Source organism: Mizuhopecten yessoensis, unplaced genomic scaffold (assembly GCF_002113885.1).
Source record: "Mizuhopecten yessoensis strain PY_sf001 unplaced genomic scaffold, ASM211388v2 scaffold2447, whole genome shotgun sequence".
NCBI lineage: Eukaryota > Metazoa > Mollusca > Bivalvia > Pectinida > Pectinidae > Mizuhopecten > Mizuhopecten yessoensis.
The window spans coordinates 38,955-55,511 of record NW_018404550.1 but is presented as its reverse complement, the minus strand read 5'-3'; the positions used below and the strand labels follow the sequence as shown (position 1 = coordinate 55,511).

Genomic DNA, 16,557 nt, shown 5'->3' with positions numbered 1-16,557 from the left:
CCCCGCTCTGAGAACATAGACTGATGTACCTTGGCAGGGTTATCAATGAGAACGCCACAATTACCTTAGAAGTATGACAACAAATATATTGTTTTAACACAGTCATAATAATCCGAGAATGGGACTAAAATACGTAAAATATTGAGCACGTTTACAATACTTGTAAAACAACACAAAATAAATAATAAATGGCAATGCAAAAGTAGATTTTAAATAAGCGTTTAAAATACAGCGCTGACTTATGATAACGCTAATTATCTTTTTCATAAAGCTTTCTTATATTGACTTATATCAAACTACCCTTCTAAACCACACTTATATCTCGCTTAATCCAAAACCATGAAAAAGACAGATTCTCGTATACAAATAATATTCGCATCAATGTTCCAGAACCTAGATTTACCTGTTCAATTTCAATCGTCTGAAGGCAAAAACCAGACTATGTTTTCGATCAGTTTTTCTTCAGCACGCGTTCTGCTCGCTCTTCGTCTCTTTGTTTAAGAAAACATCGGTAAGACTTGACCTCATGCTTTCTTTGAGTGATATATGCTGTTCCGCTTCGCTGGTACCGTGTTCCTTGTCCATCCTTGACCGCTCATCTGCTAAAATCGATTCTACGATCCTCTACGCTGAATAAGGGAAACTTTGTTTTGCAGCTGAACCCTCTATACTTGCAGACTTGGGTCGAACACACCCTTCAAATATGTCAAGAAGTGCGCCCACGCAAAAATAATCTTTTTCTTTCTCTGCTTTCTTCTTCATTTTCATCACATTTCCAAAAGACACGTCCGTCACATTTACCTCTTTTTTTCTGAGCCTCCTGAACAAGAAATGCGTTCAGATACCATACTTGGTTCAGGTAGATCTCCTCTATTTTTCTCACCATTTCAGCGCGAACACACGTCTTCAAACCTGCGAAGAGGTTGCTCGGGAAGAAATAATAGAGATAGCACCTACCGCGTTTGTATTTGGCTAATATTGGTTTCGCAAAGTCCACTGATCTATATATATATCGGTGGTCCAGATAAACGGAGAGCGGAAATGAAATCCTTCATTGATTTTTGAGCGTATGTCGGCCGAACGGATTTAGATGAAGCTGGTATTTGTATAAAAGGTAAAGATTCGTATTGAGCTGTGGAAAGCGTACGAGTACTCGCTAATGTGGCGCTGTGTAGCTTTGTAGTTTCCTCCCGTGTATGATCTTTATGTGTGTTGATACCATCGGCTGTAGAAGGGATAGATTCGTTTTCTTTCCGATTGTTTTCCGACGATCACATTTGGTCAACAACAAAACCGGCGAACAGAAGTCCAACCCTATCCCTCAATTAAATAAATGCCATGGAATTAATCATTTTATTCATACAAACATGTATCGCAGTTGACAACGATGAGCATATTTAGGACTATGTAAGGTCTTCTATAACATAAACATAACCTAACCTGGTACCCAGCGATACCCATATTCGTTACCAAGCAAGGACAAACCAAAATGTCGGCATTTCCTTAGAATCAATAGTCGGAAGATATGGGAAAGATCTCAAAACCAGAAAGAAAAAAAAATTGAAAAAAATAATCTCAATTGAAACCTTTTTAGCTTGCACAGTCAGCTTTAAGCTAATGGGCCTAACATTCTCTTATTTAATAAAAAAAAATCATCAAATATTTATTACAAAAGCATTTTGAGGACAGAAAGTACATACAAAATAAATGTTTTTGTGAAACAACAAATTATGATGTCTTGAAATATATTATGTTATCTGTGTAAATTAAACCTCTCTAGAACGATAACTGTATTGATTACATGTGTGCGAGTCCTCCTTCATAACTTGTGAAACATTTATTTTGCGTCGAGACAATTGTCCCTTAATTCATATAAAAAAATAATCAGTCTATATCCTTCATCAAAAATGTGTTCTAAAGGACACAAGGAACATGCATTTTTGATATTAAGTGATAGTTGAGCAAATTAGACGTCTGGTTAACTCATTGTCAGTAGAATGTGACAGGGCTGAGTAAGGTGAATGTGCCTTCGGCATGGTATTTCAATCCCAGCACCCAAGAATACATAAAACAAGTGGAGGCACGTCCTTAAATGGCCGTATATGTTAAAAGGACTCTAAACTCATTTTTTTCTTAATATTACTTACTCAACGTACATAACACAGACTTAAGCCAATCTATTATCTCCACTCAAGTATGGTTGGATAATGCTTGTACACAATGCAGGATAACCTCGAATTTGTTGAAAAGTATTGATTGAGCCCTGTAACCTGCTAATGTAATGAAGAAGGCTGTACGTTCTGTTTGCTGTATAGGTGCGAGCTTTGACTTTCTTGTACAACAAATTTAGAAGAAGAATCATGATAATGTTACCTATGCGGAGCTGGACAGAGAAGGATTGTTAGGAGTAAGCTCTAAGTAGAACTGAACAGATTTGATAGCTACGCGAAGCCAGCATGTGAGGAACTCATACCTAATACTTACTTACAGGCGCGTGTCTGCCTATGCGCTGATACGCAGGTGAATCCATCGTATAATCAAACAATAAAACAAATTAACACTGCTTGTTGTACCCCCTTGTCCTATCAAGGTCCTGCCCTGGACCCGCTCCTAGATGAATCCACTCCGAAAGAGGGCCAGCTACACCATTGACTTATATTGTCCGTATACAATAAGAAATTATGCCGGAAATAGGTGTCGTATCCCTGCAGTTTCTTTCTGCCTTTCCTGCTGATGTTACCCTAATTGTTTTGTTAGATGATATGATGTATATACATTACAAAGTGTCGATATTACAGTGCTGTTGTACAACGTTTGAGGAAATGACTTTTGTTATAACTGGTAAATTATCTTGGTTAAAACAAGAATTTGAACATCCGGGTTTGGAAATCATAGTGCTGACACAATCTTCAACGACCAAGGGTGATCTTAATATGTAAGATGTTTCGTAAAGGGGTGATCTCGAATTTCAAGGATGCTAAAAGGATGCTTTCAACACATCAGGGATGGTTGACTGAAGGGGCGTTCTCAAATATCAAGAATAACTAACTAAAATGGTGCCTCAAAATATCACAGATAGATGACCGGGTGAACGGATGTATGTCGAAGATGGTTGGTAACGAGGCATTCTCAAATTCTCAAAACATGGTTGACTAAAAGATGCACTCAATACATGTACATCAATAATGTTTGATCGAAAGGGTGTTCGCAAAATATGAAAATGGGTTACTAAAGGAGTGTTCTCAAAAAATCCATGGATGGTTGACTCAAGGGGTGTTCTCAAAGTATCAAGAATGATTGACTGAAGGGTTGTTCTCAAAGTATCAAGGATGGTTGACTTAAGGGATTGTTCTCAAAGTATCAAGGATGGTTGACTGAAGGGTTGTTCATGTTCACAACATATCAAGAATAGATGACTTAACGGGTGTTCTCAAAATATCAAGAATGATTATCTGGAGTGGAGGGATGTCTTAAAACATTAAGGATAGTTGAATGAAGGTTTGTTCTCTAAAGATTGTTTTATTGTAACAAATTAAACACGGTTTCTGCGATACTAAGTTCTTGAATGAAAGACATAAGATTGTTCGAGAGTATAGTTTATATTTACTCCACACATATACGTGTATAACACAAGGTCAAATATAACAATGCTTGCACAGGTAACAATACAATAAACAGTATGTCTGAATAGTTCTGATTGACAAAACACTTTCTAGGAAATAAGTAAATCCATTATAATATTGATATTAGTGGTGGTATTCATCCTCACCACAGTTATCACACAGAGGACATACTCATTCCCAATACACTTTTCCATCTTCCAATCGCTATAGGAAAACTATGATTATTACGTTAGAGTTTGAAAATATATGGTTCAATATTTAGCAATAAGGAGTAGATTTACTCTCATAAGAAAACTTCAATATCATAGAACTATCTTTTTACATTTGATTTTGTATATTTGTATATTTGATTTTGATATTTGATTTTGTATATTTGATTATTTCAAGGACTGTCTATAAATTGTACTTGAGGTTTGATGTGTGCATATGTCATATGACCAGTACTATTTGGTACATCCTCGCCTTAGTACATTAACTTTACAGTATACCAAACATTCTCTTATCTAAATTTCTGAAAAAGACACCTACTCAGCTCGCCTTAAACCATGCATAAAAGTTGGATTTTTCTATGAATTTCTCATAGATGAAATTTTTGTGTGCACCATAATTTAAAAAAATAAGTAGATTCAATATTCACACCTTAAATACAAGATAGAATTATATGATAATCGAAAACGAAAATTATAAATTAATTTTCACTTAATTCTATATCCCCAAAAGATATTTGGAAGAAATATATTCAAACACAGTTTGAGGAAGCCATATTCCTGTAACCGCCTAAAAAACTTTCACGGTAATTTAAATACAATCACAATGCACACACCAATATATATATATATATATATATATATTATATTTCGACATGATTTGAGATAAATTGAAAACATTTCAACTATACTGATCGACAATAGCATTACTTTGTTCATGTAGAAATGATTTTGTCGTACTTCCAAGTCAATTTCGATGCTTCATACAAAAAGTATCACCTTAAGTGCTCCGAATTAAACGTTAAGTGTAATAAAAAAACAAGTTTGTTAATCAAGTCATCTCAATAACTGGATTTTTGTACAGCGATGATTCGTACTGAAACTTAATCTGAACAAGAATAATAATAATAATACTCCTTAATAGTACTTCCCACACACAAGAACAGTTTCCTTCCTTTGTAAAAAATAAACTTTGAATATAAAAGGTAGCTTCACCTCGTGTACTCGGTCCCAATATAAGGTGGCATGTATTCATGACGCACTTACATCTAAATACAGGGTGACAATAAAGGCAATGAAATTAAGACATCCTTCATACAGTCTTTGTCAAATCAATATTTTTCAATTTAAATCAAATGTTTATGTCTCCAAACATGGTCATTATTTAATCTTACAGACAATTTTGTATCTATTACATATTATGCATATGATTCACAACAAACTGTCGACATGAACGTTTTTTTGTGTATTTGATTAGTCACCGGAGAACCACTGTTTGTAGTGTATGCGGCCGTTGAGTTACAGTTTTACACCCCTCAGTGCCGCGTCATCATATCCTATCCGAATCACTGTCCGTAAACGTTTCGATTCCGGTTCAATTCTTTTTTCTGATATATCATTGTTTTCAAAATAGACAACGTTTTCGACCAGAGATCCAACGTCTGGAGAACTGAAATCAATCGATCTTGCCCGAACTATGTTTTCTTGATAGCCTACTACGTGATCAGTGTTTACAAAATTAGGTCTTTTACTAATGAGGGAGTTCGTTGGGGTGGAACGCCCGTTACCAATGGAGACACGATCACTGGGCGAAGCGTCCCTGACAGGCGCATTGAAACTAGCAGTGCTGTCTGGTCTTTTGTATTGATGGGTTTTCACCGGAAGTCTAGAGTTAGAACTGCTGTGATCATTGGGTCTTGGGTCACTTCTGCTAAATTCGCGACCGTGAACTGGATAACCACTATTGCTTAAACTACGTATATTAACTGGAAGGTTTCCGTTGCGAACGCCAAGACCATTAACCGGATTCCCACTGACCGAGGCTTCTCCAATGCTAACGCCGCGCCTATGTCCATTTTGAGGCTTATCGTTCTTAGCTTTGTTATGATCACGATAATAACTCTCCCCGAACACTGACTGGTCGTGGTAGTCGCTGTTTATGATACCTTGGTCACTCGTATACAAGTCATTCTTCTTAAGAATATCTTCACTCGAACCGAAATCAAACGGATCGTCCATGTCTAGCTCCTCCATGCATTCCTTTGTAGCATCTCGCCTTGAGCAACATGGCAAATTGAAACACAGAATACCCAGACGGTAAGTCAGCAGAAGTACGACTATTGTGTTCTTGAGCACGAAAAACACTAGACTGTATGTAAGCAATTGTAGATAAAAGATTATAAACAGCCGGAGGGCCAAAAATGGTCCGTCTTGTAAAAACAGCCCGGCTATAGTGACGAAAATATCTGGGAACGAGTTCCCACACCCGGCACAAACACAGCAATTGCTTTTGTCTTTCTCATCTTGTGTATGTTTTCTGAACGAGTTGACCGCTCGCCTGTTCATCACAACAGGTATAAACTGGATAAAGCTAACGGACCAAATTGCTAAGATAGCGTATGTTATCATCGGGTTTCCTCGGATTGAATCCTCGTCGAATAACGCAAATAACTCCATGATATCTGATGCCATTGCTAAGTAATCGAAGAGGAGATCCGAAAGTTCCTCCCGGGTTACCCTGCCCCTGGGTAAGAGCCAGCGACCATTCACAATCAGGTATACCAATGACTCCTCCACGACCACCACCCATGTGTCGGCGTTGAAACTGTCTAGTAAGATCTCGATGTTGGCTATGATTCCTGCAGACTGATGAAAGAGAAAAAAATCTTCATAAATATAAAAAGAAACAAACGAAACTTTGTTGAATCACAATAACTAAATTTTACAGAAGAGAACATACATGTCGACTGATACTACAAGATGAATGTAAAAATAGATGAGAAGGACTGAACGAAACTCTCGTTACTAACATAAGAGTGTGTTTGCTTTGAACATAACTGATAAAAGATCTCCATATAGCCATCAGTTCCAAAGCCTACTGTCTGAAGGTAATAACTCAGAAAAAGGAGTTTTATTTAGATAACTTGCCAAATTTTGATGAATTATACATTTTTGTTGTTAATTTCCAAAATGGCAGTATTAAGTTTTGATAGAAAGTTGGTTTCAGTGGTGATTTTTACTTTAATGAATAATTTTATGAAATTGCTCTTCTTCCGATGTTTTAATTTTGTTGCATAATTGTTTTCCTCAAAAACTGATGCTAAAGAAAAAATACACATGCAGTATTAAATCTCCATCAGACTTATACTTATTTCTTATGTCCTTAAAACCTGAGTGTTGAGTCATATTTTTCTCTCAGATCCTACTTCAAATTTCTGAGATGAACATTTTTTTTTTATCGCATAATAACATGCTTTAGGAGAATTCCGTCAAAATTCATTATTTAAGTTATCCCGTTCAGTCACCGTAATTCACTGTACCCCATCAAGCTACCGGTCCGCTCAAAAATATACATAAAAGCTGACCTCAATCTACCCGTGTACATAAGGAGAAGTATTTAAAACTGCACTCTGCCGCTGTTGTTATTCTGACAATGTGCGTCTAGTTTATAAATCTCCTGTGAGAAATCTATTACAAATCCAAGTATGTATTCGATATATTCATCTGAAAGCTATTGAGATGGGGTTTGTAAATAAGAGACTCGAGGGGTGGACTCCTCTCTGGATGTGTAGTAAGGAGGCAGTGTAATTTCCGGTCCTTATGTTTACAAGTAACTTGAATCCACAGTATGCATGGTATTGTTCAGAATAGAGATTCATGTTAGATGATATCTTAATGGCATTGTATGATAATAGACTACATCGAGTAGGGAAATACAGCAGTATGTCACACATAGAGTAGGGAGATATAGCTGTATGTCACTCATTCAGTAGGGAGATATAGCTGCGTGTCACACATCGAGTAGGAAAATAGAGCTGTATGTCACACGTCGAGTAGGGAGATATAGCTGCATGTCACACATCGAGCAGGGAGATATAGCTGTATGCCACACATCGAGTAGTGAGATACAGCTGTATTTGTCACATCGAGTAGGGAGATACAACTGTATGCAAACAGAGTAGGGAGATATAGCTGTAGGTCACACATCGAGTAGGAAGATATAGCTGTATGTGTCACATCGAGTAGTGAGATATAGCTGTATGTGTCACATCGAGTAGGGAGATATAGCTGCATGTCACACATCGAGTAGGAAGATATAGCTGTATGTCACACATTCAGTAGGGAGATATAGCTGCATGTCACACATCGAGTAGGAAGATATAGAGCTATATGTCACACATCGAATAGGGAGATATAGCTGTGTGTCACACAGAGTAGGGAGATATAGCTGTGTGTCACACAGAGTAGGGAGATATAGCTGTATGTCACATCGCATCGAGTAGGGAGATATAGCTGCATGTCACACATCGAGTAGGAAGATATAGAGCTGTATGTCACACATCGAATAGGGAGATATAGCTGTATGTCACACAGAGTAGGGAGATATAGCTGTATGTCACATATCGAGAAGGGATTTATAACTGTATGTCACACAGAGTAGGGATATACAGCTGTATGTCACACAGAGTAGGGAGATACAGCTGTATGTCACACAGAGTAGGGAGATGCAGCTGTATTTCACACATAGAGTAGGGAGGTGCAGCTGTATGTCACACATAGAGTAGGGAGATATAGCTGTATGTCGCACAGAGTAGGGAGATATAGCTGTATGTCACACAGAGTAGGGAGATATAGCTGTATGTCACACATCGATTAGGGAGATATAGCTGTATGTCACGCATCGATTAGGGAGATATAGCTGTATGTCACGCATAGAGTAGGGAGATAAAGCTGTATGTCACACAGAGTAGGGAGATATAGCTGCATGTCACACAGAGAGTAGCGAGATATAGATGTATGTCACACAAAGAGTAGGGAGATATAGCTGTATGTCACACATCGAGTAGGAAAATTGAGCTGTATGTCACACGAAGAGTAGGGAGATATAGCTGTATGTCACACATAGAGTAGAGAGATACAGCTGTATGTCACACATCGAGTGGGGAGATACAGCTGTATGTCACACAGAGTAGGGAGATATAGCTGTATGTCACAAAGAGGATTGAGATATAGCTGTATGTCGCACGTCGAGTAGGGACATAAAGCTGTGTGTCACACATCGAGTAGGGAGATAGAGCTGTATGTCACACGGACATATAGCTGTATGTCACATATCGGGTAGGGATTTATAGCTGTATGTCACATATCGGGTAGGGATTTATAGCTGTATGTCACACATAGAGCAGGGAGATATAGCTGTATGTTACCCGTCGAATAGGGAGATATAGCTGTATTGCATGTCACACATCGAGTAGGAAAATATAGGTGTATGTCACACATAGAGTAGGGAAAGGTATGTGACACATACAGTAGGGAGACATAGCTGTATGTCACATCGAGTAGGAAAATAGAGCTGTATGTCACACGGACATATAGCTGTATGTCACACAGAGTAGGGAGATATAGCTGTAGGTCACACATCGCGGAGGAAGATATAGCTGTATGTCACAAAGAGAATTGAGATATAGCTGTATGTCACACAAAGAGAAGGTAGATATAGCTGTATGTCACCCATCCAGTAGGGAAATACAACTGTATGTCACACATAGTTGAGAGATATAGCTGTATGTCACATCTAGTAGGGAAATATAGCTGTATTTCACAAAGAGTATGGAGATTAGCTGTATGTCACATATCGGGTAGGGATTTATAGCTGTATGTCACACAGTGTCACATCGAGTAGTGAGATATAGCTGTATGTGTAACATCGAGTAGGGAGATATAGCTGTGTGTCACACGTCGAGTAGGGACATATAGCTGTATGTCACACATCGAATAGGGAAATATAGCTGTATGTCACAAAGAGTAGGGAGATATAGCTGTATGTCACATCGAGTAGGGAAATATAGCTGTATGTCACACATCGGATAGGGAAATATAGTTGCATGTCACACATCGAATATGGAAATATCGCTGTATGTCACAAAGAGTAGGGAGATATAGCTGTATGTCACATCGAGTAGTGAAATATAGCTGTATGTCACACATCGAGTAGGGACATATAGCTGTATGTCACAAAGAGTATTGAGATATAGCTGTATGTCACACATCGAGTAGGGATATAGAGATGTATGTCACACATCGAGTAGGGAGATATAGCTGTATGTCACACAGAGAGTAGGGAGTTGCAGCAGTATGTCACACAGAGAGTAGAGAGATACAGCTGTATGTCACACAGAGTAGGGGGATATAGCTGTATGTCACACATCGAATATGGAAATATCGCTGTATGTCACAAAGAGTAGGGAGATATAGCTGTATGTCACACATCGAGTAGGTAGATACAGCTGTATTTCACACAAAGAGTAGGGAGATACAGCGGTATGTCACACATCGAGTAGGGATATATAGTTGTATGTCACACATAGAGTAAGGAGATATAGCTGCATGTCACACATAGAGTAGGGAGATATAGCTGTATGTCACACATAGAGTAGAGAGATACAGCTGTATGTCACACAGAGTAGGGATATATAGCTGTATGTCACACATCGAGTAGGTAGATACAGCTGTATTTCACACAAAGAGTAGAAAGATATAGATGTACGTCACATGGCGAGTAAGGCGATATAGCTGTATGTCACACATCGAGTAGGGAGATATAGCTGTATTTCACACATCGAGTAGTTAGATACAGCTGTATTTCACACAAAGAGTAGGGAGATACAGCTGTATGTCACACATCGAGTAGGGAGATATAGCTGTAGGTCACACAAAGAGTATGGAGATATAGCTGTATGTCACACATAGAGTAGGGAGATATAGCTGTATGTTACACACAGAGGAGGGAGATATAGCTGTATGTCACACATAGAGTAGAGAGATACAGCTGTATGTCACACATAGAGTAGGGAAAGATAACTGTATTTCACACATCGAGTAGGGATATATATCGGTTTGTCACCCATCGAATAGGGAGATATCGCTGTATGTCACACATAGAGTAGGGAGATATAGCTGTATGTCACACATCGAGTAGGGAGATATAGCTGTATGTCACATCGAGTAGGGACATATAGCTGTATGTCACACATCGGATAGGGAAATATAGCTGTATTTCACAAAGAGTATGGAGATAGAGCTGTATGTCACACAAAGAGTAGGTAGATATAGCTGTATGTCACATCTAGTAGGGAAATATCGCTGTATGCCACACATGGAGTAGGGAGATATAGCTGTATGTCACATCGAGTAGGGACATATAGCTGTATGTCACACATCGGATAGGGAAATATAGCTGTATTTCACAAAGAGTATGGAGATAGAGCTGTATGTCACAAAAAGAGTAGGTAGATATAGCTGTATGTCACATCTAGTAGGGAAATATAGCTGTATGCCACACATGGAGTAGGGAGATATAGCTGTATGTCACATCGAGTAGGGAAATATAGCTTTATGTCACACGTCGAGTAGGGAGATATAGCTGTATGTCACCCATCGAGTAGGGAGATACAGCTGTATGTCACACATAGAGTAGGGAGATACAGCTGTATGTCACACATCGAGTAGGGATATATAGTTGTATGTCACACATAGAGTAGTGAGATATAGCTGTATGTCACACAAAGGGTAGAGAGATATAGCTGTATGTCACACATAGAGTAGGGAGATATCGCTGTATGTCACAAAGAGTAGGGAGATATAGCGGTATGTCACACATCGAGTAGGGACATATAGCTGTATGTCACACATCGGATACGGAAATATAGCTGTATTTCACAAAGAGTATGGAGATAGAGCTGTATGTCACACAAAGAGAAGGGAGATATAGCTGTATGTCACATCGAGTAGGGAAATATAGCTGTATGTCACACATCGAGTAGGGAGATACAGCTGTATGTCACACAGAGTAGGGAGAAATAGCTGTATGTCACATCGAGTAGGGAAATATAGCTTTATGTCACACGTCGAGTAGGGAGATATAGCTGTATGTCACACATCGAGTAGGGATATAGAGCTGTATATCACACATCGAGTAGGGAGATAGAGCTGTATGTCACACGTCGAGTAGGGAGATATAGCTGTATGATATAGCTGTATGTCACACATCGAGTAGGGACATATAGATGTATGTCCCATCGAGTAGGGAAATATAGCTTTATGTCACACGACGAGTAGGGAGATATATCTGTATGTCACACATCGAGTAGGGAGATAGAGATGTATGTCACACGTCGAGTAGGGAGATATAGCTATATGTCACACATCGAGTAAGGATTTATAGCTGTATGTCACACATCGAGTAGGGATATAGAGCTGTATATCACACATCGAGTAGGGAGATATAGCTGTATGTCACACATCGAGTAGGGAGATACAGCTGTATTTCACACATAGAGTAGGGAGATATAGCTGTATGTCACCCATCCAGTAGGGAAATACAACTGTATGTCACACATAGTTGAGAGATATAGCTGTATGTCACACATCGAGTAAGGATTTATAGCTGTATGTCACACAGAGTAGGGAGATACAGCTGTCTGTCACACAGAGTAGGGAGATGAAGCTGTATGTCACACATAGAGTAGGGAGATACAGCTGTATGTCACACATAGAGTAGGGAGATATAGCTGTATGTCACACAAAGAGTAGGGAGATATATCTGTATGTCACACATCGAGTAGGGAGATATAGCTGTATGTTCCCCGTCGAATAGGGAGATATAGCTGTATGTTACCCGTCGAATAGGGAGATAGGGAAATACAGCAGTATGTCATGTTATAGGAAATGAGCTGATTTCGATACACGGTCCCCTTAATCAGACAAATGCCCAGTGAAGACACAAAGAGTAGGGAGATATAGATGTACGTCACATGTCGAGTAGGGAGATATAGCTGTATGTTACCCGTCGAATAGGGAGATATAGCTGTATGTTACCCGTCGAGTAGGGAGATATTGCTGTATGTCACACTGACAATGTCCGCTGATAAACTCACCAGTAAAACACCAAATTCTTTTTATGTAACATTTTCCTCGATGGTTAGTAGTTGAAGGAAATATATGAATTTATGTATTCAATACTATCTATCTAAATACTTAATTCGAGCTACAAACCAACATACAAATCATAATATATGAACACACAAAACTATCATAATAGATAGCCGATGTTGCAGATTAATGATTACCGTTGTAGTTGTCATAGGGACTGTAGACGTCATCAGATCAGTCGTGTTGTTGGTTAACATCTCAATAGCATTGATAATGGTAGTTTCTATGGTAGCGTTCACAATGTCTGATATGTTGGAAGCAGTAGTTGCCATGGTAACGTTTAGAATGTCCGAAATATTAGAAGTAGTAGTTGCCATGGTAACGTTGACAATGTCCGAGATATCAGAAGCAGTAGTTGCCATGGTAACGTTTAGAATGTCCGAAATATTAGAAGTAGCAGTTGCCATGGTAACGTTGACAGTGCCCGAGATAACAGAAGCAGTAGTTGCCATGGTAACGTTGACAATGTCCGAGATATTCGAAGTAGTAGTTGCCATGCTAACGTTGACAATGTCCGAGATATTAGAAGTTGTAGTTGCTATAATATCGTTCAGAATATCCGAGATGTTGGAAGCCGTAGTTGCCATAGTGGCGCTCACGTTACTGCCATTTGCGGCCAAAGCTGTGGTCATTGTTCTGGTCACATCACTGGTCACTGTCTGGACAGTGGTAGGGGCCAATGTGGCATTGGCAGTAGTAGCGGCTCCTGTCTGACTTTCCATGTATTTGTTCATTTGTGAGATCTCCAGCAGCCATATGGAAGGTAACGTTATGACTAGGTAGATGGCAAAACATGGACACAACCTGAAACAGACCGGGTACAAATAAGAATAATGGCTGTACTCCTATTAGTTCTTTTTTAAGTTGTTATAGGTACCGAATATGTTTAATTCCTTTACGTTACACATTCTTAAGTCATTAAAGGTGGCAAAGGCAGAGTTATGTACATGTATGCTTAAACTGTGACCTTACCACTTCCACTCGATACCCTTGTTGACTCGGATGGTGATGTATCCTTCTAGGGCAACTAGCACCACTCCCAGACACATTAGCCAGAACTGAGGGTTGTTCCAGGCTAGGGTCACTCGCCACGTGGCCAATACGGTGTGGAAAATGAGAAGAAGTCGGACGAAAATTGCCATAGCGACCGTCGACAGATGAGACTTAGACTGTTCCTCCATCTTTGGTCCAGTTTCAAAGACACAGCACTGAAAACAACGGATTGTTTTGAATTATTATTGTTTTTGTACAAAGTATATTTTTTTGTTATAGGAAATGAGCTGATTTCGATAAATTTCTACTTCTTAAATCTATTTGATTGTTGATGTTTTCATTCGCTTGGTAATTTACTCATGCGCCGCGTTTTGTTATGCAAATAAAATCATAACCAGTTTCCGAATGAGGAGACGAAATGGGTTCGCTTTAAATGTTATGTACTCAGCTTTTTTTGGAGTAGTGTTTATTAGACTATACTAAATATAACATGAATTTGAAGAATGTTGTCATGTTTTAGAAGACACACATTAAATCTAGGTCAGCGGGTCGTTTTAGTGTCGCATACATCAGACATGTAACCCATTACACTTATCAGATACGACTTGGTAATCTAGACACATAACTAAACACAGAATGTACAGCAATTTCTGGTGAAACTGTCTTTATACATGTAACAATACAACAAACTTTTTTCTTTTTCTTAACAAAATTATATACTGTTATCAAGTTTAGAGTTTTGCATGATTTAATATTCCCACGAGGTTTAGCATAACAGGCGTACGAATTAATTGTTTAGAAAAAAGGAATGTGTCTTTATTACACTGAAATCTGTATTAATTCATATAAACCGATAATATACTAGCCGAAAATATTATTTTGGTTTTGTGTGTTTTAAGTGATTAACTTCTTAATAATTGTTAATTCACTCAGATTTTTAAATAATCTTTTATGTGATGAATCGTTTCTCAAGTAAAATACCGGAGCGCGTTTCTTTTTGTAAGCGAACCTCCCAATCCAACATAATCAGAGGTGTAGCTGTACACAATTTGACAGAATTGCATCATTTTACTGTCCCTTCCCCATTCCTTACCTTTGGTACAGTCCTGTTTTCGCGAGAGTTTAACGAGAGTACCTCTGACGACGTGGTCCACCTTCTCGATCAGTCGCTCCCAGCTTAAAAGTGTGGGAAGACCGGAGACTACGACAATTTATTTGCCCAGCGTCGTTTGTCATTCATACAGCGACACCTGAAAGAAAAGAAGGGATCGCATTACACGCTCTCGAGCAAGCTTCATAACAAAAACTGCATACATATTTTAGTATGGAAAATAATGATTTTTTTCATACTTTAGGTAATCGTTGAACTTATTCTGTTAAATACAGTTTTATGAACAGAATTAAAACGTGTTTTGAATGCTCTTAACAAACATGTATAAATATGTTCAAGTACAACGCAAATCAAATTTCATCTTCACTGACATATATATTAAATTTGAGTGTCACCACAGGTAAATTTCCAAGTCAGTGGAAAATTTCAAAAGTTATTCCTCTTCATAAAGGTGGAGCAATGACTGACATTTCTAATTATAGACCAGTGTCTATTTTACCAGTTTTATCAAAAAATTTAGAAAGACATATTCATAATAGTTTTTATAAGTATATTAATGAACATAATCTTCTTGTTTCCTCACAGTCAGGGTTCCGTAAGCATCATTCTTGCGAGACTGCCTTACTCAGTATTGTTAATAAGTGGGCAAAGGAAATTGACAAAGGAAATGTCAATGGTGTTATTTTTATAGATTTTAAAAAAGCCTTTGACATGGTAGATCATGAGGTTTTAATTCAAAAGTTAGCCATATATCAATGTGACAAATTATCTTTGAGCTGGTTTCAATCTTATCTCTCTCACCGGTTTCAAAAAGTTACAGTATCTAATCATATTTCTAAAAGTAATCAAATTACTCATGGTGTTCCACAGGGTTCCATAATAGGTCCCCTGATGTTTCTTATTTTTATCAATGATTTACCTCTTGGGCTAAAATCAGGTACAGATATGTATGCTGATGACTCGACTCTGAGTGCATCTGGAAGTTCTATTTCTATTGTACAGGATGAGTTACAAGCTGATCTGATTAAAGTCCAAGACTGGTGTAATGAGAATAAAATGATTCTAAATAGGAATAAAACGAAATGTATGGTTATTGCCACAAAACAGAAACTTAACAGAATAGATGATGCTCTAAGCCTAATATTAGATCAGGAATGTATTGAACAAGTAAAGAGTGAAAAACTTCTTGGTGTAAAAATTGACAACAGTTTATCTTGGTTAGATCACATAGCATCTGTTGTTTCAAAGATTAACAGTGGTTTGGGTTTACTTCGACGCATCCGTCAATATTTACCACTTTCAGCTAGACTTAAATTTTTTCATGCATGTATTTTTCCCCACTTCATGTACAGTAGCACAGTATGGAGCGGATGCTCTTTAAATCTTCTACAAAAACTGTCAAAAGCGCAGAAACAAGCTGCAAGATTACTGTTGGATGCTCCATTTGATACACCATCAGTAGAAATGTTTTCTTCATTAGGGTGGTTACCAATTGGCGAATATTTGAAATTCAAAAGAGGTGTTATGGTGTACAAATGTATAAATAATCTAGTTCCAGGATATCTTTCTAATCAATTTAATTTGTCTAACAACAGATATACTAGATCAGCATCCCAAAACTCTGTCAAGGTAC

At 38.2% G+C, this 16,557-nt stretch overlaps 1 protein-coding gene across 1 annotated transcript; it reads right to left on the bottom strand.

Moving 5' to 3' along the window:
• Nucleotides 1-3,588: 3,588 nt before the first annotated feature.
• LOC110446017 lies at nt 3,589-15,060 on the bottom strand. Its single transcript, XM_021490948.1, has 4 exons — nt 14,907-15,060; nt 13,793-14,028; nt 12,958-13,624; nt 3,589-6,475 (listed from the first exon to the last, which is right to left on the bottom strand). The coding sequence occupies exons 2-4, from the start codon at nt 13,999-14,001 to the stop codon at nt 5,129-5,131; spliced, it is 2,223 nt and encodes a 740-aa protein (XP_021346623.1). The 5' UTR covers nt 14,002-14,028; nt 14,907-15,060; the 3' UTR covers nt 3,589-5,128.
• Nucleotides 15,061-16,557: the final 1,497 nt, after the last annotated feature.